Source organism: Humulus lupulus, chromosome 4 (genome assembly GCF_963169125.1).
Source record: "Humulus lupulus chromosome 4, drHumLupu1.1, whole genome shotgun sequence".
Classification (NCBI taxonomy): domain Eukaryota; kingdom Viridiplantae; phylum Streptophyta; class Magnoliopsida; order Rosales; family Cannabaceae; genus Humulus; species Humulus lupulus.
The window spans coordinates 8,247,924-8,269,309 of record NC_084796.1 but is presented as its reverse complement, the minus strand read 5'-3'; the positions used below and the strand labels follow the sequence as shown (position 1 = coordinate 8,269,309).

General features: G+C 33.1%; 2 protein-coding genes and 1 non-coding gene across 6 annotated transcripts; 2 read left to right on the top strand and 1 right to left on the bottom strand.

The window, feature by feature from the left end:
* The first annotated feature begins 5,007 nt into the window (after positions 1-5,007).
* LOC133829865 (putative disease resistance RPP13-like protein 1) lies at positions 5,008-9,841 on the top strand. 4 transcript variants are annotated; one of them, XM_062259683.1, is made up of 4 exons: positions 5,008-8,220; positions 8,425-8,533; positions 8,827-8,876; positions 9,346-9,841. In XM_062259683.1, the coding sequence occupies exons 1-2, from the start codon at positions 5,090-5,092 to the stop codon at positions 8,426-8,428; spliced, it is 3,135 nt and encodes a 1,044-aa protein (XP_062115667.1). In that variant the 5' UTR covers positions 5,008-5,089; the 3' UTR covers positions 8,429-8,533; positions 8,827-8,876; positions 9,346-9,841. The 4 variants fall into 4 exon arrangements, with proteins under 4 accessions (XP_062115667.1, XP_062115666.1, XP_062115664.1 ...); XM_062259682.1 differs by having other exon boundaries at positions 8,416-8,533; positions 9,356-9,841; XM_062259680.1 differs by having other exon boundaries at positions 8,416-8,533.
* Positions 9,842-18,783: 8,942 nt separating this feature from the next.
* LOC133831856 (uncharacterized) lies at positions 18,784-20,687 on the top strand. Its single transcript, XM_062262264.1, has 4 exons — positions 18,784-20,039; positions 20,157-20,379; positions 20,455-20,584; positions 20,674-20,687. The coding sequence occupies exons 1-4, from the start codon at positions 18,784-18,786 to the stop codon at positions 20,685-20,687; spliced, it is 1,623 nt and encodes a 540-aa protein (XP_062118248.1).
* Positions 19,318-19,424, bottom strand: LOC133833189 (small nucleolar RNA R71). Its single transcript, XR_009892584.1, has one exon. It is a non-coding gene; the product is annotated as a small nucleolar RNA R71 (small nucleolar RNA).
* Positions 20,688-21,386: the final 699 nt, after the last annotated feature.

The following is a 21,386-nucleotide window of genomic DNA, read 5'->3' as shown; positions in this document are numbered from 1 at the left end:
GTAAAGCTGATGCTTGGTTCCAATATGACCTCATAAATTTTCTTGTTTCATATCAAGTAATGAGTCCATATTTTTGCAGTATTATTCTCAGTTATTGATATCTGACTTTTTTGTTTTGCATGCCCAACAATGATGATTTTGTCAAACGTGACTAAGTAAAACACTTGTATTGTGACATTCTTTCATTGCACGCATTTTCCTTCTATTTGTGCTGAAGTTAGTAACATTCTCTTTTAGCAAACCAAAAACAAAGTTAAACTTTTCAAGGAAAATCAAACTCCGACTGTATTTCTTATAACAACATATATCTTTTGTGCAATATTGAGAAGACAAAGAGATGAATAGAAGAAAAGTGACTGTTTTTTATTACAAATTAATAAAATAATATGTAATTTATACTAAAGTCATAACATGAAAAAAGACTAATATAATCCTTACAAAGAGAAAGACTAAGCTAGTCTTATAAACTATTATAATTACTTTAACACCCTCAAACTCACGATGTTGTAGCAAGAAGTATTGAGAGTTTGCCAACTAGAAAGTGAAAGTGTGAAATAGGATGTGACATGGTGAAGAAGTCTGCAATTTGCAAATTGGAAGAAACAAAAGGCAAAGCAATACTGTAACGCCCTGGCTACCCCAGAACAGTTACGGTGAACGGTGGACCAGAAATTTGACTCGTTACCTGAGTCCTTTGGTCAAAAACGTGCTCTAAGTGTAATTAACGGGTTAAGGTATTAAACCAATAAAAAGGAAATTGAGATTTTATTACAAACTGCTCTGCAGAGCTAAACAAAACATTTACAAGTGGTTCTCAGTACAAAATGGTCACTACTGTTTTAAAGTTACAGTTCCGCCGACCTAAGCGACAAAAATAGGGTAAACCCCCTAGTTCCTCTGAGAACACCTTGGCCGTGGTGGTCAAGCGGCCGCATATGTACACAACACCACATCAGCTCTCCACTCAAGGCTAGGTGAGATTTTCTTTCCCTTTACCTGCACCACATAGCACCCATGAGCCAAAGCCCAGCAAGAAAACATAATACTTTCCATAAACATTATCAAATGATTATCATTATAATCACACTGAGCATAAAGCTTTCAAACAAGCAAATGAACAACACATGATTTTAGCGGGAGAGTGGCTGCTAGGTAAGCCACTAGCCTCCAAGCTCTGTTTTCTAGCGGGAGAGTGGCTGCTAGGTAAGCCACTAGCCTCCAAGCTCTGTTTATCCATCGACCCTCAGGGTCGGTCAGGCATTAATGCTCCTTGAGTCATTCAATGCTAGTAGTTGATTAGATCTAATCTCTGTTGGCTTGCGTGATTCACGCTAAAGCCGTTCTGACAAATAAATCAGCGCTACCTGACCTGTGTCCAGTATCACTGCTAAACCTGACAAATAAGTCTCAGCTTCACAGCTGATACTAACACTTTTGTCGATTCTGTATTCAATCCATGTCCATATTTATACAATCAACATGCCTCACAAATATCCATGCATGTCACACTGTGGGTGCAGTTTTCTTACCTTTGCTTCGAGCTAGAATAAACAAAAGAACAACCTTTGAGAATGGTTTAGCTTTTAGTCCTTTAGCGGTTACCTAATCACAACACATATGGGATACCATCAATAATCAAGATAATCAAGGGTCTCAAACCATTATCTAGCCTCCAAGAGATCAATCCAAACTAATCCAAGTAGTAAGGACACTCCCAAGGCCTAAAACTAGGTTTCCGGGGTCAAAACGAGCAAACGGGGCGAAAACAGGGCAAGGGCTGCGGCCCTAGCACCTTGGGCCGCGGCCCCCAGGGTTCCCAGAGGCAAGGGCCGCGGCGCTCCACCCTAGGCCATTCCCAACCGCGTTTCTAACACTCCAAAGCCTCCAAAAACATACCTAAACATTCCCCAATCATCAAAACATAATTCCCAAGCTTCCCCATGCATCAAAACCCTCAAAACCCAAGGCTCGAACAAACCGAAAACTCAACAATTCACAAAATCAATTCAAAGCTTAGAAACTCAGAAAAACTCAAAACTTAAACTTCGATTACCTTCAATTGGGTTGTTTTCCGTCGAATCCTTCGGTCAAGAAGCTTCTAATCTTCCCTAGGATCGATATGCCTCGATCCTCACTCGATTCCGACTCCTAGAACTCAAGATTTTGTCAAATATGCTTCGGGTGGCGAAAATGAACTAACGAAGGGAAACGAGAGGTTTTCTATCGTATGTTCTATCTGATAAGCTACTTCAACCTTAAGTAACCTCAAATAAAACCTAATGCTCGGGGTCCCGAAAACACCCCCGGGGACATTATAGTCAAAACCTCCAAAATTTCACCCTGATCTCAAATATTCCCAATCTATCATCAAATGAACATGTCTATTACCCCAAAATTGACCCCGTTATGGTAAAACCGCTAATCCACTAAAAATAACCGTCTCATGTTGCTTAGCTCGAATATATCTCCATAACAATGGAATCTCATTCACAAATCATATCATGCACCCAAATACACAAATTACCCTCAACGGGCCAAATTATCATCACACCCCTATAATTGTAAATATGGACTCATATGCATGCATTTCACATCATATCATAATATGATCAACATATACATGCATTTAATCAATTAATAACATAATTAAGCAAGTATGGCCCTCCCGGCCTACTATTCATGCCGTTAAACACATCAGAGAATTCGGGGCATTACAAATACTACCATGCTTTAGGTGGTGACGAGTAAAATAACAATTGTCTCAATGTGTTTGGTGGGCTCATGAAAGATTGAGTTGTGAGCAATCTGGATTGCACTTTGGTTGTCACAGTGGGATGAGAAAGAACAACACCCATATTTGCAAGTAACTAACGTAACCAAACAATCTCTTTCGTTGTTGATGATATAGCACGATATTCGGCTTCAATAGAAGAATGAGAGACCACAGTTTGTTTCTTACTCTTCCAAGAAATAAGAGAATCACCCAAAAAGATACAAAAACCAGTAACTGACTTACGATCTATGGGATCAAGACCATAATTAATATCAAAATATGTCTGTAGCTCCAAGGAAGAAGTTGATGGAAATACCAATTTTTGGAAGATAGTACCTCGAAGATACCTCAAAATACGAAGAACAACTGCCCAATGAACAGTAGTAGGAGAAGACACAAACTGGCAAACAATATATACAACATATGCAATGTCTGGATTACACAAAATATGCACCCAAACATTACACACAGTGACGTGGCAATGCTTTTTAAAACAGTGGGTTCCAGTTTTAATAAATGTGATTGAAGCTAGTCTGTCACGTCACTGTGTGTAATATTTAGATGCATATTTTGGGTGCACATATCATTACTCTTCTTATAAACAAGTAAGAAATGATACAACACAACACAACAATGATACAAAATTGAAATGCTATACGATGAGTTATTATAATAATTTTTATAAATAATATGCTAGATGAAAACATAAATGAAAGCCCATTATGAATGCTTTATGATACAAAATCCTAAGGAAACAAAGCTTAATTACGAACGTAATCTGTCCTATCCTAGGATTTTATTCAATTTTTCCTTGTACCATAGCTTGGTCTGCTAAGCAAAATAATCTACCTTGTTGAAGGAATCACCTTCACCTTCTGTCTGCCAACTTTGGAATATTTCAGATTTTATTGTGAAAGTAACTCGCATCTTCGGTTGTTTTGCTGTTTGGAACTTGTCAAATGGACACATGTTTTCAATGGTTTAGGTCCTCTTATCACTGTCTCGTTTCAGTTTCTGTTCTTGATGAAGTTCAAGAGTGGTGCAGATGCCTCTTTGTTTATTTGCTCTATATCTCTATCATTGAAGTTCTAATGTGTTCCTCACAATTGATCAAGGGGCATTAATTGAGATTTGTAGCTATAGAGAATTTTCAATATATTTTGGCTCTGTATTGTTTTGATGCATTGATACTTTCAAGTCTTGTTTATGTTTCTGCCTGACTATATTAGTTCATTTGGTTCTCACTGAACTAGATCCAATCAGCCACCAGTACTAATTTGACATGAAACAGAATCCCCTTTATATGAGCACATAAGCACAAAATGACTTGTTCCCTCTTGACTCTTGAGCTAATCATATCAAAGTAGCAATACTTATTCTAATTAACATTTGACATAACATGTGTATTTACAGTCAAGACAACAAGAGATGAACATAAATCTCATTAATTTGGATTATTTTAACAGCAAATGGTAGAAAGTTCATAACTTATTTGGTTTTATGTAGTCAATTTTGGGTGCAAATTTAATATACATGCACATCTATTATTCTCATTTGAACTATACTGTCCATTCTGATTCTTATTGCGACAAATTAAGCAATGAACTTTTTTTCTTCATAGTTCTACCTATAAAAAAATTATTGAAGAACTCTGCTTTTCTAATTAAAAGAAGGCTAGTTTTGTTTATTTACTTATCATTGTATTCAAGTAGTAATAGCCATATTATAATTGCATATTTACGAAATTAGAAAAATGTGAAAATTATAGACTGATAACAAGCAAGACACGTGTACTCAAAAAAAAAATGTAGGATAGGTAGCAGAAGAATTATGTAGAAGTTAGAACTATGTTTTTTAATTAAAAGAAGGCTAGCTCATGATTTTGTATTTTGCTCACGTAAATTGGAATATTATTACAGTTTCATATTTATTTCATTTCCACAACTCAGAATATCATTCTTATTTTCTTAAAAGTAACCGACCAAACTTAAACAATGTTGTCCACTAACATGGCTCCTTAAATATTATATTAAAAGGCAAGAAAAAACATTAAACAATTTCTCGTTTAGAGAAAACTGTGGCCAACGGTCACCATTGTCTCTTTTCTATTATTACACGTGATTCAGCTTAGAAACTCCAACCACAAATAAAATAACAAATAAAGAAAAACTGGTCTCACTAGTCATTAGAAGAGTTCATTGTACCAGACTACACTAACTTCGCTTTCTTCTATTGTTGCATTCTAGATCTGAGAAGTAAAGAGTGTTCTAGCCTTTGTTCCTTCACTACTTTTTGTCCTTCACTTCAGGTTTGATCATGGCAGCCGAACTGGTAGCTGGTGCTTTGCTTTCTGCTTCACTTCAGGTTTTGTTTGAACGATTGGGCTCTGAGATACCCCAGCTGTTCCAGGGGAAGAAGCCGATTCTAGACCAGCTATACGAGTTGAAGACCATGTTGTGGTCAGCTCATGCACTGCTCAACGATGCTGAGGAGAAGCAACTTCGAAACCAGGAGGTCAGGATGTGGCTTATCGAGCTTCAAGATGTGATCTATCAGGCTGATGACTTGGTGGACAGGATTGACTATGAAGCTCTGCGATCCAAGCTTGAAGATGATCAATCTAGCAGCAGCAGTGCCAGCAAGGTACTCATGAAATTTATGCCACCCTTTCTGTCCACATTTGATAAAACTGTTAAGCTTGATTCCATGGAGATCCTTCGTAAGCTAAAGATCCTTGTTGATCAAAAAGATGCTCTTGGCCTGAGAGAAGGTGCTCAGAACAAACCTTCACCAAGGCCACCAGCTCCTTTGGTAGAACATGCTGATGTTTATGGGAGGGATACTGAGAAAAAAATCATTGTTGATCAGTTGCTGAAAGATGATGTTGATAGTGGTAGTAACATTTCTGTTATCCCGATTGTTGGGATGGGTGGTCTTGGCAAAACCACTCTTGCTCAAGTTGTTTATGACGATGATAGAGTACAAAAGTATTTTGAGCTAAAAGTATGGATTACTGTGTCGGATGAGTTTGATATTTTCAAGATAACAAAAGAGATCTTTGAGGGGGTCACCACCAACAAATGTGGTACTGAAAAATTCGACGAACTTCGAAGGAAATTGAAGGAAGCATTGAGGGGGAAGAAATTTCTCTTTGTTCATGATGATGTTTGGAACGAGTCTTATTCTTTGTGGGACACACTGAAGAGTTCTTTTGAGTCTGGAGCAAATGGAAGTAAAATTCTTGTGACTACCCGAAGCACAATTGTCGCAACTACTATGGCCACTGGGCAGATTCATCATCTACAAACTTTGTTGAATGAAGATTGTTGGCAGCTATTTGTCAAACATGCTTTTGGAAGTAATTTTGACCAGAATAGCAACAAAGATCTGCAAGCACTTGGTAGAAAAATAGTGGAGAAGTGCAAAGGCCTTCCTTTAGCAATAAAGTCTCTTGGTGGATTACTGCGCTGTGAACAAAATCCTAAAAAATGGGAAGACATACTTGGCAGTGACACATGGGAGGAATTGTACAAGAAAGAGGGCTCCATTCTTCCAGCTTTATGGTTGAGCTATCGTCACTTACCTACACATCTCAAGCAATGTTTTGCTTATTGTTCCATATTTCCCAAAGACTATGAATTTGACAGAGAAGTTTTGACTTTGTTATGGATGGCTGAAGGGTTTTTCCCAATGGATTCAAAAAGTAAAAAGATGGAGGAATTTGGAAAGGAATACCTTGAAGATCTCTTATCAAGGTCATTCTTTCAATGTTCGAGTAAGTATGCATTCATTCTCCAAATGCATGACCTCGTGCATGATTTAGCCATGCTTGTATCAGATGATTTTTGCTTTAGGTTGGATTTGAGTAGTGATGTGCAGAGCCTTCCAACAAAGATTCGTCATCTGTCATATAGGAAAAGCTCTTACGACCTCGACAAACTTAAGGCTAATTCTTTGCGTACCTTACTAGCATTACCATTGCACTCTCTAAGTGGACTAGGTTCTCGAAACAATATATTGCTTACAGAGGGAAGCTGTTTAAGAGTGCTTTCTTTAAGTCAATCTTCTATCAAGGAGTTGCCGGATTCAATTGGTAGTCTAATACATTTAAGGTATTTGGACTTGTCTAATACTGAAATTGAAGAGTTACATGAGTCAGTTTGTAGTTTGTACCATTTACAAACTTTATTGTTGTCGTGGTGTAGAAAGCTTTCTCAATTACCAAGGAATATGGGAAGAATGATCAATTTGCGTTACTTAGATATTAGAGGGGTACCTTTGAAAGAGATGCCGCAAGGAATCAGTCAGATGAAATGCTTGCAATCCTTATCATCTGTAGTATTGAGTGACAAACATAAGGATGACGTGTTCAAAATTACAGATTTAGCAGAGCTTGAACATCTAAGTGGAAGCCTTTGCATTTTGGGTTTGGAAAATATTAATGATGCAACGGAGGCTTCAAAAGCTAATTTAAAGGATAAGAAGGACCTTACAGAACTAACTTTGAGCTGGAGCTATGATGCTGTTGATGCTGATAGTTCGCAAAAAGAATTAGATGTGCTTGACGCCCTTCGACCACATACAAGCTTGAAGAGTCTTGAGATTGAAAGTTATAGAGGTACAACATTCTCGAACTGGATTGCAGATGATGCATTTTCTAATTTAGTATTTATTGGTTTGAGCAATTGTAAAAGCTGCTGTTATTTACCACCACTTGGACAACTAGCTTCTCTCAAAGTTCTCAAAATTGAAGGATGTGATAGTGTGTATTCAATAGGTGATGGGATCGATAGCAGTGGTCCTCTATTCACTTGTTTAGAAATATTAACTATTTCGAATATGTTGATGTGGAAAGAATGGTCATTTGGTACCGAAGCAATTCTTCAAGAAGGTCAAGTGTTCCCTCTTCTAAAACAACTTATGCTGTATAATTGTCCCAAGCTTAATGTTGGCTTACCCGGTTATCTTCCATCATTAGAAACACTCAATATCTATGATTGTGAAGAAATGAAGGATTTGATTCCGAGAACTCAACAGACTGTCACAGCCAAAGTAAAGGCACTTTCTCTATGGAACACAAAAGTGCTTTTTGAGAATCATATTAAATGGGATCTACAGAAACTCTCATGTTTGGAATATATATATATCAGAGGATGGGAAGATGATTCGTTTCCCGACGAAGGGCTCCTTCCGATCACTCTTAAGAGAATTGTGATCGAAAATTCTAGCAAACTTGAGACCCTAAATGGAAAGGCGTTTCAACAACTAACATCCCTTGCGTCCTTGGAAATTAAAAGCTGTAAAAGCCTCCGGTGCTTGCCAGAAGAAGGGCTGCCTACTTCTCTTACTGATTTATATATCTATGAATGTCCTTTGCTAAATCAACGATGTGAAAAAGGAGGAGAAGATTGGCCGAAGATTCAACACATCACACATCTATATATCAGGTACGTTTTCTTCTTTTTACACATTTATTTTACTATTAACTCAATGTCAACGCAACAATGAATTGAAAAACCAAATTTAGCTATACTTATTCTTTTAATTTTAAAAATTATACAAAAATATTGCAATGTGTGTTTTCAGTTTTAATTTTCAAAACTATCCTAAAAACAGATATATTTATTTGTTTTGTATTAAAGAAAAAGCAGATGATCACTGGATTGAACTATATCGTCGAGGGTTGTAAAGTTGAATGAATGAACTATATCATCGAGTGGTTGTAAAGTTGATGATTTGGAGGAGTAACTTTGTGGCCAGGTAAGTTCATTTTGGGTTTTTCTTTTAAAAAATTAACGAAAGAGCTTTACATTAGGAAGGAAAGATTATGTTTATGTGGGGTTTTCCTCTGTTTTGATATAATGTTCACGAATTTTGCTGAAGCCTAATCCAGTATAATTCTTTGTAACCATATATTGGATCCTAAATTGTTTATAGTTTAATATAGCTTGACCATTAGTTCTTACTTTTTTCTTTTAATTAGTCAATTATTTTGCTGCAAGTTTCCTCCTTTTTAACACATTTTCTTTTGGCATTGCTTCCAAAAATCAAAGAAAATTAAACGGCAACAAGGAACCAATGCAATATATGGCTGCTTATGATGGTATGATTCCTAACCTAAAAAATATGATAATTTTGGGTTAAATTTTGTATTGAACCAGAGATATCAGTAGATTCTAGGCTTAAAGCTTACTCTGTTTTTGGTCAATTCCATAATGTCATTCTTACTGTTTGTTAAAATTCAATCATTTGTGGTGAAATTTATATACAAACTTTTCGATTTTGGTTCACCATGGTTGTTTATTATCAGGTTATGTTGGTTAGAAAGCCACACTTGTGGTTTTATATGGATAATTCTAAGATGCTGTGGCATCAGATTCAATGTTTGATGTCAGTGACATATTAAATCTACCTAGTGTCCTTTAAATATACATGATCCAATGTCGATCGATTTCATAGCCTTGTTTAGATGTTCAACTTTTATGAACTTTAATCTGCTCTATGATTTTATATTCGCTCTGTTCTTGTATTTTATCTTGGTATGCTAAACAAAAGAATCTATCTTTCTGAAGGAATTTCTAGTGCATGGACAAGAAGCAAAGCTGTGGCAAAAATGAACACACCATGTTTTTTTTTAAAGAGTGTTGAACTAAAATCAGTGCTCCAATGACACAATTCCACGAAATGATTAGGAGTTATCAAAATGGCAAAACTAATGAGATGGTCAAGTGTACTTGGATTCTGGCTCCACCCTGAAATGGCTATTCCTCAATCAAATCAATGCAAGCTTTGGTCAATGTTTACAATATGACCTCATATCTCTGCCGGTCGAAGGGTCGAGCTGTTTGATTCAATTCACTTGATAATTAACATTAAAGCTCGCTCAGACTCTCACTTTGTTTTTCCCAATAGAAAGACTGCTTCTCATATTTACTTAAATGCCATGATGAAATTTCTGGTTATATTTTGTATCGAACCAGATATATAATAGTTGATGAACAATTTTAATTGAATGTAATGTTGACCATCTGTTAGAACTCTCCAAAAGTGACGAATTATGTATGCAAAATCAAGATGCTTGACTCATTTTCTTGTTTCATATCAAGTAATGAGTCCATATTTTTGAATTATTATTCTCATTTATTGATATCTGACTTATTTTTAATCTTGACGTTTGCATACTTTTTTGTTTTGCATGCCCAACAATGATGATTTTGTCAAACGTGACTAAGTAAAACACTTGTATTGTGACATTCTTTCATTGCACGCATTTTCCTTCTATTTGTTCTGAACTTAGTAACATTCTCTTTTAAATTTCATCGTATCTTTTTGATGTGGTTTGTGAGGATGATACACATTAACACAATAAAAGTTTTGATTTTATTTTTAGAGTTTTTGGATTTCTTATTCTCATTTATATAATTAGTATTTTTTTAGGTAGCATGCATGACAGTTTGGGCATTAAGTAAGAGTATCGTACTCTTCCTTTTTTTTTAGTTTATATTTCATTTGCAAGAGTATCCGTACTCTTTGCGAATAAATAATTCATTTTGACTAGGGATATATCTAGTCCATAATATTTTACTCATAATTTATTTGATCAGCATTAAGTAAGAATTTTAGATCTAATACAATCCGCATAACAACTTAAATTTAATTTGCAATAGTGTGAATTTAATTAATTATTTTAGTGTAAACTTTTTAATATTAAATTATTTATTAATTTTTACTAAAAAACATATTTGTTTCCTCATAATCAATAAATCACGTAAATATTGAAATAAAATATTCTTTTTAAAATTATATATCCAATAACAAATATATAAATTACAATTGCACATAACATTAAACATCAAGCTACTTAATGCTTAAATCTCCAACAATAAAATTATATAAAAAAATGTGTACATAACGGAAATTTTTTGTTTCAACAGTTTGTTTTATTAACTTTAATAAAATATTCTAAATATTTAATAAAATATACATTTAAAACTAATTAAAATAGATATCTATTAATTATATTAATATAAATTTAAATTCAAATTCAAATGTTATAAAATATCATTATTATAATAATATATAATACAAGACTAAATATTTAATAATTATATTAATATAAATTTAAATATTATAAAATATCATTATAACAATATAATATATAATACATAATCTTACTTTTTATTAAAAAATATACATTTATATTTAAAAAGATGTTTTCTTTTAATTTGATCTAACTTATATAAATATATATTCAAATTGAATAACAATAAATATTACAAATATTTTATATATATAGGTGTCGTGCATGTGTATATAAATAATATGACTATGTAACTACATAACAAGTGTATTTTGAATAATATCATGAATATTTTGTACCTTAAATAGGGTAATTTGTAATCTAAAAGGTTATCAAATTATATATTTTTTTTTATAAAAAAAATCATAAATAATATTGTGGTTTAATTTTTCTTTTAATATGTTTATGTTTTTATTTTATATATAATATTGTCTATTTATTTGAAATTTATATGAGAATTATATAATATTGTCTTTTAATTTGATCTAACTTATATAAATATATATTCATATTGAATAACAATAAATATTACAAATATTTTATATATATAGGTGTCGTGCATGTGTATATAAATAATATGACTATGTAACTACATAACAAGTGTATTTTGAATAATATCATGAATATTTTGTACCTTAAATAGGGTAATTTGTAATCTAAAAGGTTATCAAATTATATATTTTTTTTTATAAAAAAAATCATAAATAATATTTTGGTTTAAGTTTTCTTTTAATATGTTTATGTTTTTATTTTATATATAATATTGTCTATTTATTTGAAATTTATATGAGAATTATATAAATTTAATAAAAATAATTAATAAATTTATAAATAAAATTAAGTAAACGTGTATTATATGCTGCTTGTATCTAATATATATATAAAACAAACACATAACTTTTCAACAATATAATCATTTAAAAATATCATATATTAATTTTTTACAATATTAATATTTCTATTTTTAAATATTTTAAATATTAAATTCGTTTATATATATTTATAATTTTTTTTAAATATATAAATAAATAAATGCTGATTGGATTAACTTGGTTACTTTTGTAAGTAAAAATGCATTTAACTCGCACAAGTACATATTTTAGATTTTCTAATCATTGAATTGGATTGGATAGTTTCTAATTAACTTAAATTTGGTATTTTTTGAACACTCCAAATTTTTACTAGAAAAATTTCTTCCTTAATTTATTTGTATGATGTACTGTTATTTTTCTTTAAGGAATATATTAAAACCTAATAGGCTAAGGAAATCACAAAATGACATCATTGTTTTAAAAAAAATCACATGCAGCTTTCATGGACATCTTTATATTTCTTTTAATTTTCAGCCTATAACTCTAATAGCCGCTAGGAAAAATAGATATATAATCTTTTAAGGGTTTATATGTAATGCCTCACGTCACTATGGTTCTGGAATGATGACTGACCCTACAAACCAACACGAGTCTTTCCAGCGTGCTTTGTCCTCACTCGCATGCTTCCTGGGAAAACTTCCCAGGAGGTCACCCATCTTGAGATTACTCCAGGTCAAGCACGCTTAACTTTGGAGTTCTCAAGTGATGGGCTACCGAAAAGAAGATGCATCTTGTTGATATAGGTAGTATCCATCAATCAATTTAAGCCATCTTCAACCGTGTAGTCCCATACCTACACAGTCTTAGAATCATCACACTTGACCTTCTCCAGGCGGTGTGGGATTGCACAGCTTACCTGGTTTTTCCCCTTACGGATCACAGGATTCTGACTATCACATTATACCTCTTTAGACCCTGTCTTTTGACTCATTATCTGTTTAGATTTTATATTTTGATAAATTATTTTTTGGACCCTGTATTTTATAAATTGTTCAAATAGGTCCCTAAACCTGATTTTGATGAACAAAAAATTAAATATAACAACACAGTTCTTAGGCAGAATGACTGTATTTTTTTCTGAGTTGTTAGTTTGATGAATTATTTGTGATTTTAGTTCAAAAAATTTTGATCAAAATCGGGTTTATGGATCTATTTGAATTATTTTAGAAAACACGGGGTCTAAAAAGTAATTTATCAAAACACAGGGTCCAACACAGGTAATGAGCCAGAACACAAGGTCTAAAAAGGCATAAACCCATATTTTAATCACAACATAATTTTTTAACCAAATATCATTTTTAATCATAACAAAAAGAAATTGTTTGTAACTTATTATACATAATGATAAAATTTATTTATAATTTTTGTAACTAATACTTTTAATCATAATAGACTTTTGGTAATGACATAAATATACATAGTATTCTTTCAAGTCACAAATTTTATAATGATTGAAAGTAAAAAAAAAAAAAATTACTCAATCCTTTTTTATGCAATCAATTCAAGAAGTAAGGTTGACCTTTTAAAAAATGGTAATTCTATGTTTTGTAAAAATTATTGATTGGATTATTTGTTTTGTTAAATGACAATTCAGACCCTATGTTTTACAAAATAGAATAAAATAGTACCTTATACTCAATTTTGGTCAAAAAAATTTCAAATATAATCTTTCATTTTCAGCTCCTCGATCAATTTCATTGCTTCTCCTAACTCATCGCATCACTAACGACTTGATAATTGATCTTATAATTAATTTTTTTTTACTAAAATTAGGTATAAAGTACTATTTTGTTATATTTTGCAAAACGCAAGGTTTGAATTTAACAAAATATAGGATCCAATTGATAATTTTTGCAAAACACAAGATCTAAAATAGTATTTACTCTTCAAAAAAAGAATTAAGAAGTAGGGTTCTTGTTTTTCCCATTTCTAAATTAATATTATGTTTTGATAGTTTTTCATGATTTTACGGTTTCAAATTTGGACCACTTTTTTTGTTTTTTATAAACTAATTGGACCACTTTATCAGCACAATAAATAGTGAATTATTCATTCTTTCCACACTTGTTTTGACTAGATATAAATAAAAATAAAACTTGATGAAAATTCCTTGCTTGTTCCATTAGAAAAAGAATCAAAAGATCTTCTTAGAAGTCAATTTGGGGTAGATTTTTCTCAACATAATTTCAAACATATATTTACTAATCAAGAAAAAGTTTACAATATTACATTGAAAACTCCCAAGATTATGACCCATTTGCAGCCATTTTATGCTCAGGCTTTCCAAAAGCAACAAATCCCATGGTAAATGATGTTTATTTGATTATTAGTCAATCATTCATTTATAATTATTAAACATTTTTATACATATATATAATAAAAAAAAAAAGCATATCGTTTTGTACATTGTGGGATTCATTTCTGCTTTTTTTGTTGTCCCCTGGATTTGCACTCTTGAAAAGAAAAAGTGGCCGTTATTTATTTATTTATAGTTAGTTTATAAAATTTCACCTCATTTGTGGCACCTCTTTCACATTCTCAATGTCTTTGTTTAATATATTTAGATTCGGTTGATAATTTATAATATTTTAAAATATCATATTTAAATTTTGTCAAAAAAAATATTTAAATAATATTTACATATTAATTATAAAAATTTCAAAAAATAGTGTTGCTAACACTCCTGTTTGTATGAACAAGAGTTTGTTGCAAAGTGACTCTCATGCAAATATTAGTTTGTGAAATAAAATAAAAAGTCATTTAATAAAATGAAATAAAATAATTATTACACTAAAAATTTTGTAAGTTATAGTAATTTGACGCATTTTTGTCTTTATTAATTATAATATCCTTAGTTCAATATAATTTTTTCACATATTTATTTTATTTATGTTTTTTTTTCCATACTTCATAGTATATCATTTTATAAGATTAATTTATATATTTTTCACATACACGATTATATCATTTAATGTCATTAGTTCAATATTTTTTTATCATATTTATTTTTCTAAATTTAATTATTTACAGTGTATATCTCTTTTATATAAAAAGTGTGGAGATAACGAAAATTCTTGATTTTAACAATTTGTTTTATTAAGTTTAACGGAATATTCTAAATATTTAACGGAATATATTTTTAAAACTAACTAAATATAAATATTTATTAATTATATTAATATAAATTCAAATATTAAAAAGTATCATTATTATATTAATATTTAATATTAACTAAAATATTAAAAATATCATTACATGTATAATAATTATATTAATATAAATTCAAATTTAAATTCAAATTCAAATGTTATAAAATATTATTATTATAATAATATATAATACAAAACTAGATATTTAATAATTATATTAATATAAATTTAAATATTATAAAATATTATTATTATTTAATTAAAAAAAATAAGAATCAAATACCAAATAATCAAAATTTCATTTCATAACCACTAAAGCTATTCTAAACCATCATGGATTACATGGATTATAAGGCCTAAATTTTTGGCCAAATAAGCCCTAATTTTTTTTTACCATGGATTATAAGGCGTAAATTTTTGGCCAAGAGTTTCTTTTTTATAAATTAACATAAAATAAACATGAAATGATGTGCTTCATTAAATTAAGAAGGAAGAAGAGGCAGAAGCAAGAGACTCAAATCTGCGCTTTGCATGCATAAAGACAGAACTAATTATAAGAAGTGAAAAAAAAACTTATTTTCTATGAGGAGAACATAGAAAACTTAGAATAATTTTTTTTTTTTTTTTAATTTGTGTCTATAAATACTTGTTTAAAAAAATGTATGGTTAATTGAGTCAACTTAATGTGTAACCAAGGACGCAAATAAGTGTTCAAAGTATATTTTTATAATTAGAATTTAGATCTTTTCAAATATATAAAATATTGATTAAGCTGAATTTCATGCTTCAATAGACAAAATGATTTAAGTATGTCCGTCCTTCATTCCCAGCTTAGTTTCAGGGGGCACATTCCTCCCAAACCCCCTATTGTTCGTATCCTACACTCGTAGTTCACTCACTTGTTTCCTCTAATTTATTTGAATCACAGGAGATCATTCTGGAATTTTCGGGAGAACCTAACACCTGATATATCCCTAAAAAATCTAGATATGACGTTATAGAGGGTGTTATCCATATAATGAAAGAAGGTGAAGGTTTCTACAATTTATGGGGTAATACTATTACTATTCAAAGTGGTAAGATAATGAATAAAATGTTTAATATATTTGTTAAGTTAACACATGTAGTCATTTCACCAAAAATCGAATTTGTAAATAATAAATACAAAAGAACAAATCCTCTCCCAAATATATGTGCTATGTAAAAATGACTTTAATAATATATATATATATATATATATTTGTGTGTTAGAACTTATTATGAATTATTTAAAAAATTGAAACAATTGAGTTGTGTGTTATATGGGAAAAGTCTCACATGGAATTGGAACACTCTTCATAGAGTGTATATAAGTTGCAAAGTCTATGTCTTGGGGCGTGCCCCAAGGGGTACCCAGTTTTAATTTTTAACACGGAATTGAATTTTGAGTGTTGAAAACAGAGAATGAACAAAATGCTTGAAGCTTTGTATTAAAAATGTGAAGACTTACAAAAGAACTCGAGCTCACGGTATATATAGACAAAACAGGGACAACTAACTAAAGACAAGGACTACAACTGAAAACTAACAAACTCTAACAAACATACTCTAACAGACTACAACAACGTAACAATACAAAGAACCAACTGTAAATACAAGTAAAAAAAAGAACTAACAGAAAGAAAACTAAGAAATAACTAACTGACTAACTAGAAATCTTATTAGCCTCCCCTCAAGATGGACGGTATAGATCATATACTGACATCTTGACTATGTGAGAAGATAAAAGTGTTGATGGGAGTGGCTTGGTGAAGGCATCAGCTAGTTGTAGAGAACTTGGTACCGGACTTAATCTGATTTTGGACTGTGTGATCTTTTCTCGAATGAAATGGCAGTCCAATTCAATATGCTTCGTACGTTCGTGAAATGCCGGGTTGTTAGCTATATGTATAGCTGATTGATTGTCACAATAAATAAAGGCAGGTTGAGAATGTGAGATGTGAAAATCATCTAGAAGATATTGTATCCAAGTGATCTCACTTCCTGTTGCAGCTAATGCACGATATTCAGCTTCAGCTGAACTTCGAGAAATTGTGGGCTGCTTCTTGGTTTTCCAGGAGATTAAGCAATCTCCTAGAAATATGCAAAAACCAGTTGTAGATCGTCTTGACATTGGGCAAGAAGCCCAGTCAGAATCTGAGAATCCCTTTAAGTGTAAAGAAGAAGAACTTGAGTAGAGCAAGCCTTGACCAGGTGTTCCTTTGAGATATCTGAGGAGATGATGTGCAGCTTGCATGTGAGGAGTTCGAGGAGCAGACATAAATTGGCTTAATGTATGTACTGCAAAGGTGATGTCTGGTCTTGATAATGTAAGATATAGAAATTTGCCAACAAGCTGTCTGTAGGAAGAAGGATCAGTCAATAACTCTCCTTGTTGGTCATCGAATTTGAGTCTTGGATCCATTGGTGTTTTACAAGGTTTGCTGCCTATGAATCCACTATCTTGAAGGAGCTGGAGAGTGTATTTTCTCTGTGAAAGAACCAAACCATCAGTAGACCTTGCAATTTCAAAACCGAGGAAATTGATAAGCGTACAAAATGTACGTTTATTTATAACATTTTCAGATTGATTTGGTTGTTTTTCTCAAGAGAAAGTTTCTATTTAACATGTTTGGTGAACTTGTGCAGTTTGTCGTTATAATTCTGATTTGTTCGAGAATTTGGTTAACTGTTTGTTTTAGTAGCCGAAAATTGGCTAATCTTTGGAAATATGGTATAGGCGATATATCGCCTTTCTTGGGCGATATATCGGCATAAGAAGGAATTCCAAATTTTGGCTTTGCAGAAACGACATCAGAAACTCGCGTTTTTATCGAGAAAATTCACCAGGCGATATATCGCCTCATCTATGCGATATATCGGCACGAGGGTATTTTTGGAAAGTATTATGGAAATTCGTAGGTTTTTGGGATTTTGGTAAGAAGAATAAAAAGAAGATAGGGAGGTACAGAGAAAGGAAGCATTCTGACGGAAAAGGAAAAGGAACAGAGAAGAATTCGCGTTTATTTCGTTTGTGTTTATTTTTATGCTTTTGAATTTTAGATTGGATGATGAAGTTTAATATTATGAACTAAATTCTTATTTAGAGTATTTTAATGTAGTCACTGGATATTCTATTCGTCTTTAATGCAATTTCTATGAATCTTTGAATTTATGGTTATCTATTGTTCTTATGTTTAATGCTTGTAATTGATTGGCCATCTGTTGCATGATTATTGGTTTTAATTCAATATCTGAAAAGTGAGAATTGGAATAGCTTTAGACAATAGACATAGATGTCAATTTAGAATGAAAGTATCAAATTGGTTTGTGTAGCAATTAGGTTTTTGTTCTTAATGCGGTTTATGTGTAGAATTTATCACAGACATGTAGAAAATTCGCAGGTAAACTGAATATTTTATATCTTGAGAGAGAATAGAATTGTCATTAGTAAACTTGCTATAACCATAGATCACAGAAATATATTAGTTGTATTATTGATTGAATAGAATTGAAGGTTGATGAAATTAGAATACTCTAATCTTTCGCTCATATTAAATTTCGTTAATTAAATTGTGCTTTCTTAGTTTATTGATCATTGTTAATTGTCATTAAAATTTCATTAGTCAAATAGAAATAAAAGTTTGCTATTGGTAATTATTAGATCAATTCCCTGACGGAACGATAATCTATTTCCACTACTATTACTTGTTTATTCGATTGCGTATACTTGCGCAGTGGTAAAAATTCGCAACAAGTTTTTGGCGCCGTTGCCGGGGATTTGATATTCTATTAATATCAAAATAGTTAATTTTTATTCTAATTTGGCTGTTTTTATTATTTGAACTAATCCAAGTTGTCGCATTCTGTTTTAATAGGTGAATCTTTTGTATGCGACGTGAAGGATCTGCAAATCTTGTGCCTGTTAATCCTGAAATCGAAAGATCCTGCAGACAAAACAGAAGGAAAAAGAGGTTGGAAGTATCAATGGCTGCCAACCAAAGAGACGGGGTTAACAACAATGATGGTCAGAATCATATCGCTCAGGACCAAAATGTGCGAGCATTAAGAGATTATGTGCTCCCTGCTGTCACAGGAGTGCACTCGTGCATTAGGCCGCCGACTATTACTGCCAATAACTTTGAGATTAAGCCGGCGATGATACAAATGGTCCAGACTTCTGTTCAGTTTGGTGGTCTCCCCAATGAGGATCCTAACTTGCACATAGTGAATTTCCTTGAGCTATGTGCAACGTTTAAGTTTAATGGGGTGAGCGATGATGCAATAAGGCTGAGATTGTTCCCTTTTTCACTAAGGGACAGGGCAAAAAGTTGGCTTATTTCTCTACAGGCCAACTCAATCAACACATGGGAGGAACTAGCTCAGAAGTTTCTCTCAAAGTTCTTTCCTCCTGCAAAAGCTGCGAAGTTGAGGGGAGAAATCAATAACTTCTATCAGAATGAGGGAGAGTCATTGTACGATGCATGGGAAAGATTCAAAGACCTGCTCAGAAAATGCCCTCATCACGGTATAGAGAAGTGGATGTTAGTCCACAATTTTTACAATGGGCTTTGCGGTACTACTCGCACTATAATAGATGCAGCAGCAGGTGGTGCTTTCATGAGTAAAGGGGCTGATGAGGCATATGAATTGTTAGAGGAGATGGCTATGAACAACTATCAGTGGCCTGCCGAACGAGACACTTCACAGAGAAAAGTAGCCGGGGTACATGAATTAGATGCTATAACTGCTTTAACGGCTCAGGTTGCTTCATTGACAAAGCAGTTGCAACAAAACAAGATCTCAGCTCAAGCCCAGGCTATACAGATGCAATCAGGGTGTGAAATATGTGGAGGGCCTCATTTATATGAACAGTGTACAGCGGCCAACATGTGTGGTAATATGCCAGTTAATCAGGCTCAGGTACAGGCAGTTGGTAATTTTCAGAGGCCTTATCAGAATCCGTTCTCCAATACTTATAATCCTGGGTGGAGAAATCACCCAAATTTCTCATGGAGAAACAATCAGGGCCAACAGTCACAGTTTCAAGGGCCATACCAGCAGCACATGCCGCAACAGCCTATGAATCAAGCCTCATCGTCACACCAGCCTAGACCGCGAGATCCACCAGAAAAGCCTAATGAACTGCAAGCAGCCTTGCTGACCCTCACTAATACTCAGACTCAATTCATGACTGAGACCAGATCCTCTATTCGAAACCTTGAGACACAAGTGGGTCAGTTAGCCAACTTGCTTAATAACAGACCGCAAGGGAATTTGCCTAGTAATACCGTGGTAAATCCTAAAGAGAACTGTCAAGCAATTTCGTTGAGGAATGGTAAGCAAGTGGAGCAGCCCAGTGTACAAAAGTCAGTGGTTCGGAATGAAGAGTTCGGTGAGAAATCAGATAATAAAGCGAATGGGGTTACTGAAGACCCCCAGGGTTCAAACAAGTGTCCTCCCGTTGTTGATAGTCAGCCAGTTCAAGTTCCATATCCTCAGAGGCTTAGAAAAACTACACTTGATAAACAGTTTTCTAAGTTTTTAGAGGTATTCAAAAAGCTGCACATCAATATTCCCTTTGCTGAGGCATTAGAGCAGATGCCTAGTTATGTCAAATTTATGAAAGAGATTCTGTCAAAGAAAAGAAAGATGGAGGAGTATGAGACGGTGGCGCTCACTGAAGAGTGCAGTGCGATATTGCAGAGGAAGTTGCCCCAAAAGTTGAGAGATCCGGGGAGCTTTACTATACCGTGTACAATTGGGAAATTTGAATGTAAGCATGCTTTGTGTGATTTGGGGGCGAGTATAAATCTGATGCCTTTGTCTGTATTCCGAAGACTTGGTTTGGGGGAGGCAAGACCGACAACCGTCACTCTACAGTTAGCAGATCGATCGGTAAAACATCCACGGGGAATTATTGAAGATGTTCTTGTGAAGGTGGATAAATTCATTTTTCCGGCAGATTTCATAGTTCTGGATATGGAGGAGGATATGGATGTACCAATCATTCTGGGCAGGCCATTTTTAGCTACTGGGCAGGCTCTGATTGATGTTCAGAAAGGTGAGCTGACACTGCGAGTTCAGGGCGAAGAAGTGGTATTCAACGTGTTTAAGGCCTTAAAGTTTGCAAATGTCAATGACAACTGTTTCAGAGTTGACCTGGTAGAGAAAGCGGTGGCTGAAATTAATCTTACAGAGGATTCACTTCAGAAGAGCTTGACAATTGGAGATATAGATGCTGAGTCAGACAGTGAGGTCCAAGAGTGTGTACAGTGGTTGAATTCTAAAGGGCCAATTTATAATCGAAAATATGAAGATTTGGGCCAAGGACCTGAGAGACCATTACCATCAGTTCAGAGACCTCCAGAGTTGGAATTGAAATCATTGCCAGCACATCTTCGATATGCTTTCCTGGGTGAGAAGGAGACTTTACCAGTTATTGTGTCTTCTTCTCTTTCTAATGAGGAGATGGAAAAATTATTAAGGGTGTT